This window comes from Barbus barbus (genome assembly GCF_936440315.1).
Source record: "Barbus barbus genome assembly, chromosome: 49".
In the NCBI taxonomy this organism is placed as follows: Eukaryota; Metazoa; Chordata; class Actinopteri; order Cypriniformes; family Cyprinidae; genus Barbus; species Barbus barbus.
The window spans coordinates 14,593,183-14,607,302 of NC_136727.1; the positions used below are offsets into that span (position 1 = coordinate 14,593,183).

At 39.4% G+C, this 14,120-nt stretch overlaps 1 protein-coding gene across 1 annotated transcript in view; it reads right to left on the reverse strand.

The window, feature by feature from the left end:
• The window catches only part of c3b.2 (complement component c3b, tandem duplicate 2), a 31,494-nt gene extending 17,400 nt beyond the window's left edge, over window positions 1-14,094 (reverse strand). Inside the window, exons 1-11 of the mRNA XM_079413421.1 lie at window positions 13,967-14,094; window positions 13,700-13,726; window positions 9,879-10,071; window positions 9,609-9,771; window positions 9,450-9,520; window positions 9,257-9,348; window positions 9,059-9,141; window positions 8,891-8,978; window positions 3,680-3,782; window positions 3,470-3,584; window positions 3,206-3,321 (exon numbers count right to left, since the gene is read on the reverse strand). Coding sequence (XP_079269547.1) covers window positions 3,206-3,321; window positions 3,470-3,584; window positions 3,680-3,782; window positions 8,891-8,978; window positions 9,059-9,141; window positions 9,257-9,348; window positions 9,450-9,520; window positions 9,609-9,771; window positions 9,879-10,071; window positions 13,700-13,726; window positions 13,967-14,043 — 1,128 coding nt within the window. The 5' untranslated portion in view covers window positions 14,044-14,094. The remainder of the gene's footprint in view (window positions 1-3,205; window positions 3,322-3,469; window positions 3,585-3,679; window positions 3,783-8,890; window positions 8,979-9,058; window positions 9,142-9,256; window positions 9,349-9,449; window positions 9,521-9,608; window positions 9,772-9,878; window positions 10,072-13,699; window positions 13,727-13,966) is intronic.
• Between the last annotated feature and the right edge of the window lie 26 nt (window positions 14,095-14,120).

Sequence of the window (14,120 nt, forward strand, 5' to 3'; positions counted from 1 at the left end):
GCCAAAAGGGGTGGAGCCAACTGATATATAAGATCATCTCCCCACTGAATTCTGAGAAGCAGCAGAAGGAAGAAGCCATCTGGCAAATTAGAAAAATTTCAGAGCAAATTTCCAAGCAATATTGTTTCAATCGTTACGCCATAAGTGTGGCTCATTCCCTGCATGACTCAGACGGGCACGGTGAATGCGTCGCTTGCCTGGGCAGCGCTCACGCTGAGGCTGCGTTCACCAGGACAGAGTGCTCTCATCGCAAGAGCATGAGTCTCAGCCTGCTTTGCTCACGGGTTGCCTTTTTTCATGGACGAAACAGCGGGGCAACAGGACTCAACCATCAGGCTTGAGTAAACTTACACTGGCACAGGTCCCGCGTGCTTCACTCTCCCCCCAACGCCTCGACTCGTCTGTGTATTTCACAAGTGATGATCAGTGTGCCTTGTCAACTGCAAGCAGCTTGATCTTCTTTGGCGGGTCTGGCGGCAATGTTCAGGCGAAGATCCAACACGCCCAGTGTGGACAGCAAGCTGATCCACTTTCTAAGGCTGTGGAGGACCTCGGCTTGGACTGGTCAGCTCCTGCAAGGATGCTGTCAACAATCCACCTGCCAATGGCCCACCATGCTCTTCCTGGAGGTTCACGACAAACTCATCAGGGCTGCATTTCCCAAAAGCATCGTAAGTCCAAGTTGCCCTGGGGAAGTTTTGACATGCCCTGACATTTGTTTTTTTCAATATCTTAAAAACATATTAATGGCTAAAATCCGATAACATTGTATTTAGCACAAACTGGGCTACAATAATACGTGAGCAACATGAAAGTACATATTTGTGTTTTTGAGAAAACATTTATGCGTGATTAGTGAAAAAATAAAAATTTTAAGTCACTGAAATAAGGCCATAAAACACATACAGAACATTCGTTCACAAGACTTTTGAGAACTGGATGTGGTAGCCTAGAGTTTTTGCTACAAAATTATGTGAAAATTATCCTGTTCACTCGTTCACAGAAAACAATATGATTTAACTTTTGTAAGACTCATACTATTTTAACATCTTGTGGTTTTATATGTTAAAAAAAACATTAAACACACATCCTGGCATTGTGAGACATTTAGACAATGAAATGACAGATTTGTTTCACTTGATTTCATACATGTAGTCAGGAATTATAGTTTGGGAAAAGTCTAACTAGTACAATGTGTACAAGTTATGTCACAATAACAGATGCAAGTAATCTTAGGCTACTCATGGGGGCACCGCAACATAAATGGCTGCCCTCTGCTCCAGGTGTGTGTTCACTGCTGTGTGTGTGCACTTAGGATGGGTTAAATGCAGAGCACAAATTCCGAGTATAGGTATCCATACTTGGCCACATGTTACTTCACCTCACCTCACCAGAATGATATGCTCCACTGGATCTAGCTATGCGACGCATTGCATTGTGTTCTTCTTAGGTAAATTCTGGGTTATTCCTCTCATCGCGTCTTCCTCCAGAAACAAAAAGTAGCCGGGGTGAACTCTTCACGTTTGTTTACGGAGGTGATGGGCATAAATCTCACATGGATGTTTAGAATTTGAAAAGCACGATCGGCTCGTGGGCGTATGTGACCGCATTAGAGATGATTTGAGACGGGAAAAACTGGACATTGCCTTGGTTTCATACGGATTACTTTTTCAGAGAATATTTGTTTTGGACGGGACTTAATTAATTTAAAATTAGACATTTCAAGCTTTCTACACATATATTTGTCATGTCTTTGAGGCGAGTATTCACTGAGATTCAGGTTGTTTTATTTATGTGTCTGTGAAGAGAGGTGACAGAGACCGAGACGGCAGAGATGCACCCTGTTTGTTTTCTTTATTTTACAGAAGCACATTGTGTTGTTGTTATTATGACTATACACAAATAAAAGTAGACCCTTTGCCATTTCAAACGATACCTTATTCCTATCTGTACTATCAAAAATGACAAAGTATTTTTAGTTCTTTTCGGGGTCATCAATAAAATACGAGACAGACCGCACCAGTGTGGGATTCGACCGCAGAGGGTTAAGCTTATGATGCTTTTGGGAAATGCAGCCCAGGACATGACATGCCCCCTACTCGACAGATGTTCATTCCTCCACTTCTGCCGCTCTCACTACTGTTGACAGCTCTGTAGAAAGAGGTTAATGCAAGCTTATCCCTCTCGAAGAGGTGGTCGCCGCACATCAGCCCTGGGATTGAAGGTCCATGCAGTGCACCCATCTACGCCCTGTAGGACTACCTCCACTCTGGCAGGGAGGGTTTATTCAGCAGCTGACTAGGCTGGCTGAGCACTTCATATGATGGCGGTGATCCAAGTTTTTCATGCCAAACTTCGCACCATGGAGTTGTGCATAGCGTCATTCAAACTCGGGACTTCATGTCCCCTCAGAGTTTTCCAGAGGATGCTTGCCGCATCCTCAGTGATTCCTCTGGGCCTGCTTCACATGCGGCCCCTCCAATATTGGCTCAAAGGCCATGTACCGTCCCTTGTTTGGAGACTGTTATGTTTTCATTTCAAGGTAACCCACCACTGCTTCCGAACTGTGGCCCCTTGGAAAAGCTCTCGCCTGTTTCAATCAGGCATCCTATTGGGACTGACCTCCAGAAGGAAGGTGGTCAAGACAGGTGCCTCCAACTCAGGTTGGGGGCACTGTACGAGGACAAACCGGCGTTCGGCTCCTGGTCAAACCAGGAGCAATGCTTGCACATCAACCACTTTGAGATGATGGCAGTTTTTCTAGCCCTAAAATTGTAATATTAATAAATACTACTACACTATATAAATTAAATTAAAAGAACACTGTCCTTTTAGGGCATGGGTCTCTAAAATCGGTTCTGAAGGGCCTGTGTCCTGCAGAATTTGGGTCCAACCCTAATTAAACACACCTGAACCAGCTAATCAAGGTCTTACTAGGTATACTAGAAACTTCCAGGCAGGTGTGTTGAGGCAACCTGCAGGACACCAGCCCTCCAAGACCGAGATTAGAGATTCCTGTTTTAGTGATTGACAGCCTGTGGTCACCATTCACTTTCATTTTATGGAAAAGAGCAGCTAGGAAATTTTGCTGCATTTCCATTTCTCCATTTCTGTTCTGCAAATGAAGACAAAAAGGTTTAAAACAACATGAAGGTTGAACTTTATGTCTTCAAGCGGTAACTGTCACAACATAAATTAAAATTACCGTCATGGCTAATGGCAGACCAGGTTTGAAATACTTTGGTGTGTCCTTGATGGAGAGCATGTAGGGAGACATTACAATTTTAATACCAGATTTCTCTGCTTCCACAAGGTCGCTACCTGAGGAGAAGAAAGGAGACAGGGTTTTTTCAAAACAAAAACTCAGAATAATCATACTAAAGAGTTTGGAGTGGTTGCCAAGGGGTTGCTATGCAGTTGCTATTGGATTGTGAGTGGTTTTAAGTTGTTTTTTTAATGATTTTCCCACCTGAGCTGGTCATCACTGATGCTTTGACATACACCGAAGACCCCAGTAAGCTGTTTGTGTCAGGATAGGCCTTCTTTATCTCTTCCATAGTCAAACTAACTTTTCCTCCATTCAGCTGCAAAATAATACATGGAGTAACAAGAGTCTTGTACTACAAAGACGATTAAAGGTACTTAAACTAAAGTTTTTTTTTCTTGTTTAACCACTTACATCATTTAGTTGCTTCATAGATGTGAGTCTCTTCTTTTCTCCATCAATTTCAATACCAAACAGCACATACGCAACACCTTTCACTGGTTCACCATAAAGATACCTGGAAGAAATGCAAACTGTGACCTAAAAATATTCAGTAACACAAGTGTAAGAATTCAACACACTAGCATTCAAAAAGTTGCATTTAATTGATCAAAATACAGTAAAAACAGCAATACTGTATTGTGAAATAACGGTTTAATTTTTTTTTTTTTTTGTGAACAATTATTTTTATTGAGAAAAAAATAAATATATAATAATAATAATCCCCCTCCACCCACCCACCAGGCAGACCCACGCCATACATAAATTAAAAATAAATTATACATCAAAAAGAAGAAACAAAAGATTTAACGATGTCAAAAGTGGCACTCCAGTTCTTCAAAGTCTTTGTCCTTGCTCCATGGATACGAGCTGTAGATAGCTCCATAGAAACAATGTCAGGCAAAGATAAGCCCCGTTCACGTCTGGTCATTGAATGGGGAGGACCTCAGCAACTGACTAACATTTTCTTTGCAGCAGTAAGAGCAGCTAAAAGTAAGTTTCTCTGTTGCAGAGACAGAGCCAATTCAGAAAAATTATTTAAGAAGAAAAGATCTGGAGTCAAAACCACATCCTTTTCTAATAGAAATGATATGTCATGAGCAAGCTAAGTCCAGAAAAGAGAAAGTGCAGAGCATTCCCAAAAAATTTTTTTTATATGTACTGAGTGCCCCCTGCGGACATAAATTGCAATTTGGGGAAGGTGACACATGCATATAGAAGTGTTTTAAAGGGGACAGATAGAGTCTATGTAGTAATTTCCAATGGATCATCTGAAGATTTGGGTTTTTTGAGGATGATGCGATTGTCTCCCAAATTTGGTCAGAAAATAAAGTTTGTAAGTCACCACTGATATCCTTAGCATACCTGTCAAGTATCCCGTTTTGGCCGGGAAATTCCCGTAATTTACCCTTCTTTCCCGCCGTCCTCCCGTATTAGTATTTTCCCGTAAATCTCCCGTATTTTAACCTGCGTTATTAAAAAAAAAAAAAAACGTCCCCCCCCAAAAAAATCTGAGCTCTGTCACTAACCTTGCGATAACTGCCACCTGCAGTAGCCTACTACAGGTTAGTGTGTGAGGTCAGATGATGAGTTGATGAGTGACGACGCGGGAAAAAAAGAAGAAAAAACAGACAGATGATGGACGCCAGGGGGCTGTTCCATAAAAGACGCTAAGAAAAGCGGGGATTAAAGTCCAAAACCTGACTTGAAATAACCTAACAAATCAATCGGGACTAAAGCGGTTCCATAAACAACAATTCAAGTTCACGCAATCTGATTGGTTTATGGAACAGCCCCCAGGACAGAGAAGGAAGGCACTCCTGCCAAAACAGTCTTAAAGAATGCAAAGTCTGCAACAAATGAGTACAATAAGTCACTAAAAGAGTAAAGAAAAGTTATGTGAAATGAAAAGAAAAACTGTACAAAAAAGCAATATGAAATGAATGAGTGTGTGAATGTGAAAAGAATGTGGAATGAAAATGAAATGTAAATGTAAAGACAAGCAATGTTAAATGAACAGAAAATATGCAAATAAGCCTTTAAATAAATGCTCTTCATATATACCCTTTTGTGTTTTCATTTAGGCTATGAATGTTCACAGCATGTCAATGTCAACAAAGGTAGGCCTTTCATTGGCTTTATGCACAGCTGCACTACTTCCTGAACTTCAGGCAGCTCCTTTGTTTCCTGTCTGCCATTATTGGACAAACTGATCACCTGGATTAATCAGTTTGTCCAATAATGGCAGACAGGAATCAAAGGAGCTGCCTGAAGTTCAGGAAGTAGTGCAGCTGTGCATAAAGCCAATTGTAGTTTATAAGTGGTTGGCAAGTGGTGATTTTAGCTTTCTTGTCACCTGTCTTAAAATGTAAGGGATACTGGAGCTTGGTTGGGGTGGTGGGACTGCTCGCGGCGGGCGCCGGAAAATTTCCCTTATTTTCAAATCCAAAACTTGACAGGTATGATCCTTAGACCAGATAGTTGTTATGGATAATGGTTTGTATGATTGTTTGAGGAGAAAAAAGTAAATAACTGAAGCAGAAATAACAGAATTATCAGTGGGGAGAATTACTTTCCGCAGGGGATGTACAGGTAATTGTGCATCCCAGGGAACTCCATATGCGCGAAGCGCTGACCTAATACGAAGATACATGAAAAAGGAGGTTCCTGGAAGATTGAAGAGAGACTTAATATCTTGAAATGATTTCAGGCCTTTATCGTCATAAATGTCACCAAAGGAATTCACTTTACATTTAATCCATTGTGGACAGTAAAATGGGTTTTTACCTGATAAAAAATTATTATTGTGGAACAAAGGTGAATGACGATACCACCTCAAGTTTCAATCTTCCTAGTCACCGTTCTCCAAGTAGAAATAAAATGTGTTATGATAGGGCCAAAACGAAGTTTACATTGTCTAAGTGAGACACCGACAATAATCAAGTGTTCTATATTGTGTGGAGAAACAAGAGACTCTTTAATGGCCCACGATGAGGTTGACACATTTGGGTTAAACCAGGCTGACAGTGCACGAAGAGTAAAGTCGTCAGCGTATAATTTAAAATTTGGAAAGGACCAGCCACCATCTGATCTGTTACGCTGTAAAGTAGATAATTTAATTCGGGGGTGTTTACCATTCCAAAAATATTGAGAGATTACTGAATCAAGTTTTTTCCAATAGCCAGCAGGTGGGGGTAAAGGAATCATAGAGGAATAGAAATTAACGCGAGGAAGGACGTTCATTTTAACAACAGATATTCTTGCATGGAAAGTAGGAGGAAGATGTGTCCAATTAGCCAGATCTGAGATGACTTTAGCCAAGTTTTTGTTTAAATTTTTTGCGACAATATCCTGCAAGGACGGATAGATATCTGTACCTAGGTATGTGAAAGAATGCACCACTGGAATAAAACCAGAAAATGTTGCAGACCCAACACAAAAATTGAGAGGGAGCAGATATGACTTTGTCCAATTAATTTTAGATTACTAAACTGATTGAATAAATTTAAAACATGGGGGACTGATAGAACTGGATTGTCTAAAAATAGCAATATGTCATCTGCAAATAAAGATATGTGATGTGAAGTGTTTTTAATGGATATAGGAAGTATAAGTTTTGACTGACGTACAGCTTGAGCAAGAGGTTCTAGAGATAAAGCAAATAGTAAAGGTGAAAGAGGACAACCCTGGCGGGTGCCTCTTCCAATTGGAAATGATTGTGAATTTATCTGGCCAGTAAGAATGGTGGCTGACGGATTAGCATAGAGGATTTTAATCATATTTATAAAGTTAGAGCTAACACCTAGGTGATCTAGCACTGCCCACAGATAGTTCCACTCCAAATGGGCGAATGCTTTCATTGCATCTAAAGAAAGTATAGCAGAGGGAGAAATCAATTGTTCAGATGAGGAGATTATGTGAAGTAGTCTTCGTAGATTATCTGAAGCAGAACGAGATTTAATAAACCCTATTTGATCATGATTAACAAGTTTAGTCATAAAGCATTCTAGGCAGTAGGCTAAACATTTTGCATAAATTTTAACATCTGTACCAATTAGAGAAAGTGGGCGGTAACTAGAACATAAAGTAGAGTCTTTATCTTTTTTTAATAGGAGAGATATAATGGCCATGTTCATATTTTGTGGAAAGGATCCTTGATCAATCAAATATTGCATCATATCTAACATAAGTGCCTCCAAATCGGACCAGAAGGTCAAGCAGAACTCAACTGGTATGCCATCTAGGCCTGGGGATTTCCCCTTGCTCATAACTTTAATCGATGATTCTAATTCAATAAGTGATAAAGGCCTATCTAAAGACTGATTCTGACAGATGTGGAAGATTAAGATTAGATAAAAAAAGAAGTGTAAGATGTGGGTTCACATTTAGAGTTGGAGCTATATAGATCATAATAGAAGGAACGAAAAGTGTCATTTATGCTCTTCTGGTCAGTCAGAACCTCACCGGTTTGAGATTTCACCGCTGTAATATTAGCAAATTTTTCACTATTACGCAGTCTTAGAGCCAGAAAATGGCTAGGTCTGCTACCTTGAAAATAATAATTTTGTCTGGATCTTTGAATAAGAAATTCGTCTCTCTCTCTATATAACAAATTAAGTTCTGTCCTAACAGTTTCCATTTTAGCTACCGTACGATCAGAAGTGATCGGAGATTGGATTCCAGGTCAGAGATTTTCTTACAGGGAATTTTCTGGCGAAAGGAAGCAAATGATATTGAAATATTCCTTATGAAGCCTGTCGCCTCCCACAATATCCGCGGGTCATCTACCGAGCCTTTATTGATGTCAATAAATTCATGTAGTTTACTTCTGAACTGATCACAAAAAGACTCATCTTTTATTAAATTAGCATTAAAGCACCATCTGGGGGCTCGTGAAGGTCGCTGGATAATTGAAAGCTTCAAAAAATTACTACTATGGTCTGAAAGAGAGGGGAAAGATGGCGACTTCAAGTAGCATTGAGGTCAAGGAAGAAGAAGCAAAAATGTAGTCAATCCGTGAATATGTTTTGTGTCTAGCTGAGAAAAATGTATATGTTTTTTGGGAGGGGTTGAATACTCGCCATGCATCTACTAATGAAAAAGAGGCTATGCATTGATTAAGTTGCACAGTAGAAACAGTCTGGGAGTAAGAAAAATCTATCAAAATCACCAGATCTATCAAGTTCATTGGACATTACAGTGTTCATATCATAATAGTAATATTAATTTTGAGTGAGCATTTTTATATAAGTTTCAGTTTCACTCGTTCTGTGTTCAATAAAGAAATCTTCATACTTCACAGTCGCGATTCTTAAAGAGCCAGTACGCAATTTTAACATAGTACATATTTTCAATGTAAAATACAGAATATTTGTCAAAATGGTACACATGAATAAAGTAAGTTCACAAATGCAAACAATCCAAAACAAAAATATTGAAAGCTGAAATGCAATACATAATATCAAATATTTGTTATTGAATCTAAGCAAAAATAGGCACCTATATTAATTATAAAATTGTAAAAATGGAAGAAAAAAAAAATCCATACAAATTCAAAGTGTTATGTAATTTTGTCCAAATGCATTGAGGTCATTCAGAACAGTTTGATACAAATGGATCACACACCTGGCTGTTATTTCTACCTCCAGCTTTTCTGCGTCTAGTCTGAGGTGGGATGTCTTTGGAGTCAAAGTGACGTTGAACGCTGGGAGGACTTGGGAGAAAGGAGAAATGCTGTTATCCGACCAACAGAGAAAAATCTAGCAGAATCTGAAGGTAATATGAAGGACTTACCATATTTCTTGACTTCAAACTCTCTGCTAAAAACGTTTTCTTTTCCCTGATCAAACTTTGCAACAACTTTCCACCGGCCCTCTCTAGAAAGAAGATACTTGGTGAGCAGCCATATATCTAAAGTATCAGGTAAATCAATACCGTTTTTTGTCAAATCAATTATTATTTTATAATATTTAATCTGTTCTGTGTGCATACTTGACCACAGATGAGAGGGGGTAGGTGTTAGAGAGTATCCCATCGATTGATTTGGCTCTGGACATACCATGTACTGCAATACCGTCTGGATTCTGAAACATGTGCTAATTGTAACGAAGCATTGTTCCAGAAAAATAAAATATTTCCTTGCAAATAGTGTAATGACATTTATGGCAGTGGCAGTGACAGTCACCTGAATCTCCAGAGAAATGGTCCTCTCAGCAGCACGGAATTCAGTGTCAGACACAAAAGCCCTGCAACGCACTAAAAAATGACAGCAATCAGGCAAAAACAGAAGAAGGTTCATCATAAATGAGCAGTATGACAAGTGCTTGTGTATGTGAGAGCAAACCTGTGTCTCCAGGGTTGTAAACCGGTTTATCAGTCTGAATGAAGATGTATCCAGAGCGGAACGACACCGGTAATACTCTTTCTGCACGATGGAATCTGCTAAACTGAGCAACCAGCTTCACATATTTCTTCTTTCCATCTGGTTGTAGCACATTTGGATCAATCTAAATAATAAGACAACATTTCATTATGTTCATCAGGCAATATTTAAACAAATATTTAAACAAAGTTTTCGCTGAACTAGAACAAATACATTCATAGTTAACTTCACCTCAATGGTTTTGAGGACGCTGTAGTTGTTTTCTGAATTGAGGGTAACAGAGCCCGTCAATAAAGCAGTTTGGGAGACTGGGTAATCATAGACCGTGATGGAGACTTCTAATGCCTGGGAGGGTCTGTGAACCTCCAGCAGGATGTTCTGTTTTGTTCCAGGCCTTATCTTTGCTGGAGCTAAAACATAAAACCTGAACCAGAACACACATATCCAACGTGTTCAGTTTCCATATTCAGAATTATTTTAAATTATTCTGCTTTTGTGCTGTAAGATGTAAAAATGTCAAGGTGGCCTATAAATAAACAAATAAACTGCCTAAATATGGGGCAGTTGTGGCCTAATGGATAGAGTTGGACTTGTAACCCAAAGGTCGTGGGTTCGAGTCTCGGGTCCGGCAGGGATTGTAGGTGGGGGGAGTGAATAACCAGCACTCTCTCCACCCTCAATACCACGACTAACGTGAGACCCTTGAGCAAGGCACCGAACCCCCAACTGCTCCATGGGTGCCACAGCAATGGCTGCCCACTGCTCCGGGTGTATGTTCACTACTGTGTGTACACTTGGATGGGTTAAATGCAGAGCACACATTCAGAGTATGGGCCCCTTTCCCAGAAACTTAATAATAATAATAGTAATAAGTGTGAAGGTGATATGTGAATATAATGTTCACTTTTCATAAAAGCGTGAAACTTGGTACACTTGTATAGTTTGTGGCCCTAAACATTTTCAGAAATGTTTAGGGCCACAAAAACACCTTGTGGTTACCATTTTACTTTCCGCCATAACCAAATTATGTATTTTGTGTCATATCTCCTGAACCAAACATGGTAACACAGAAAAGGTGATGTCTACCCCTATGTTTTGATGGTCAATGATACCATATACAACATGAACCGTTTAGGTGAAGAGTTAATGGTGAAATCGGCAATGAGAAGGAAATCACAGTATGAGTGTCACAGCATTTACAATAGTCCATATTATGGCTATTCATTTTTTTCTTTGATAATTAACTAATATTTTATTCAATAATACTTAAAAAGGTTATTTTCAAGAACACTATGATATATTTCAGAGATATATATTTAAAAAATCATCTCAGGTAAGTGTATTTTTCTTACCTCTAAGGCAGAGTCAAGTAGGCAGTAGTATATTACCAATACATTCTTGTTCTCTCTCAACAATACTCTAACATCACACACAGACAGCAACACAATTAGGTAAACAGTTAATGGTTAATTCAGTGACTTTATGAGAAGGATTACAATGAAATCTCAGAAGATGCAGAATGAAATGTCAAACATATTTCATGTAAAATTAAGTTACAATCACTATTATGTTGTCCACAAGGGGGAAGCCAGAGTCCTGTATGCGGGCGAGTACACGCAGGTGAATTGTTAATATTTGATGTAACGGGTGGAATAATATTTATGTGTAAGGTGTGGTGCAGGTGCGGGCTGGACGGTGACAAGCACGGGCAGGTTGTGGGTCCAATAACCCAGACTATTTCGACTCTGTCCAGTACACGCTGAGCAATGTACCAACCGCGCTACCACTGATTGACAGCTGTAGTGATTATATTAAAGGGAGATTATATTATTTGCTTGCTTTCTGTATTTAATCTATTCACAATTTGAATAAAAGTTTTAATAAATGAGTTACCTCATGTAGGAGATTTAATGCAGGTGCGGTTCGGGTCCCATGCAGTTTTTATGTCAAATGGGTCGGGTATGGGATTAAATTAGTGCTGCTGTCAGATAACGTAACGGGTGTTCTGTTAATTACTGCGATTGTGGGAAGATCATTTCATCAGCCAGGAAAGGTGAACGAAAATGCCTCTCTGTGCATTCACTCCCCCCACCTACAATCCCTGCCGGACCTGACACTCGAACTCGCAACCTTTGGATTACGAGTCCGACTCTCGAACCATTAGGCCACAACTTCCAAATGACAAGGGCCTGGGCAAGAAGTTGTGCAGCATGCTCTATTTGGAAGGGCCCGATCCTCCGGATGTTGTGCAATGCAAACCTGCCTGATCGAGCTGTCTTTACAATATGGTCCTTGAAGGTCAACTGGTCACCAAAGAATACATTTTGATGAACCAAGCAGGATGATGAAATCATGCTGTAGAGTCGGATTGGCAGGGAAAACAAGAAGCTCAGTCTTTGCCAGGTTTAGCTGCAGGTGATGTTCCAGGCAGCCTGAGATCCATGCAGTTACTATTGGATTGTATGGTTGAAATGAATGATAGAGCTGTGTGTCATCAGCATAGCAATAGTAGGAGAAACCATGAGCTTGTTTAATGGGTTCCAGTGATGTAGTGTATATGGTGAAGAGGAGGGGTCCAAGAACTGATCCCTGAGGAAACCCTGTGACCAGTTGATGTTCTTTGGATACCTCTCCTCCCCAGGAAACCCTGAAAGACCTACCTGTGAGATGAGATTAAAACCAGTGGAGTGCAGATCCTGTGATGGTAGACAGGAGAATCTGATGATTCACAGAGTCAAAAGTGGCAGATAGATCCAGCAGAATAATAACTGATGATTTGGAATCAGCTTTCTCTATCTGCAGGGTGCGGGTACTGATATTTTAGTCTTTACTGACCGACAGTAAAGCAGTTTCAGTTGAATGGCCACTCCTGAAACCTGATTGGTTAAAGTTCATTTGGTCATTCTGTGAAAGAAATAATGTAACTGTGTCTATAAAGGTGTGAACCAAATGGTCCATTCCAATAGAATAACAAAGGAACAGCATTCCTCAGGAACGTCTTGTAGATTGCAGGATCTCCAGTATCTGTTGTTTCTAGCCCTTTTGTCTTCAAGTATAAAATTATATCCCACAGACAGAAATTTGGGAGAAGAATTTAGGGGGGCACTTCAAATGTGGTCAACCTAGGGCACTACACTGTGTTAATCCGGGCCTGCTACCGCCTACCGGAAAAATACACTTATTTAAGATGATTTTTTTTTTTTTATCTCTGAGATGTATGATTTTAATCTTGAAATCCATCTTTTATTGTACTATTGAATAAAATATTAGTTAAGCTGGTGTGTGGTGGGCGTTCTGGCACAATATGGCTGCTGTCGCATCATCCAGGTGGATGCTGCACATTAGTGGCTGTTGAGGAGACTACCCCTTCCATACCCCTTCCACAGTAAAGCGCTTTAAATACCCAGAAAAGCGCTATATAAATGTAACAAATTAATAATTAATTAAAACAATCTTTTATTGTACTATTGAATAAAATATTAGCTAATTATCAAAGAAAGAAAAAATTATAATATGGACTATTGTAAATGCTGTGATACTGTGATGCTCAGATACTGTGACTTCCTTCTTACATTGCTGATTTCATCATTAACTCTTCACCTGAACAGTTTATGTTTTTGTGTTTTGTATCATTGTAATCCTTGACCATCAAAATATAGGGATAGACATAACTTTTTCTGTGTTATCATGTTTGGTTCAGGAGATATGACATAAAATCAATAATCTGGTTATGATGGACAGTTAAATGGGCGCCATGGCAACCACGATGTGTTTTTGGATGGCCCCATTTCTGAAAATGTTCAGGGCCCTAACTTGTACAATTGTACCAAGTTTCATGCTTTTATGAAAAAGTGAACATATCACCTCAAATTTTGCACATATCACCTGGACTATAAAAAAATATTTTAAAATGTTTGTTTGTATAGCTCATGAGTCATTAAGATAATAATAATAATCATTGGTTCAGGTCGCCAAATGGTATATAAAAAAATACATTGATCAGGAATCTGTTTGTCAGCTTTAAGGTCATAGGACAGAGGACAGTTACTTACGTTGGAGATTGGTCTATGACCGGATCACTGTAAACACAGATAACAAACTCAGTTACGGATAACCCCATTTACACCACGATTTGATTTTAAACACAACAGAAATGTATAGTGACAATTTTATATCAAACTATTTCCATAAACATTTTTCACAACAGATGCATACGCTATTCGTAGTTGACAAGATAAACAACATTATAAATCAACGTTGAGATGAAAAGTACAACATGTTGTACATTATATAAAAGTTATTAATATTAAACAACGCACTGTATTTGAGGTAAAATCCGGCCATCGGAGACGTGACAGAGCAATGCCGTCCATAACAGCAGTGGAAAGATCATCATCCTGCAGGACTAAACTCTCACAGTATGTCAGAGACAACAGCAGGAGAACTGAAATACCCCTAATATCCCTCCCACTA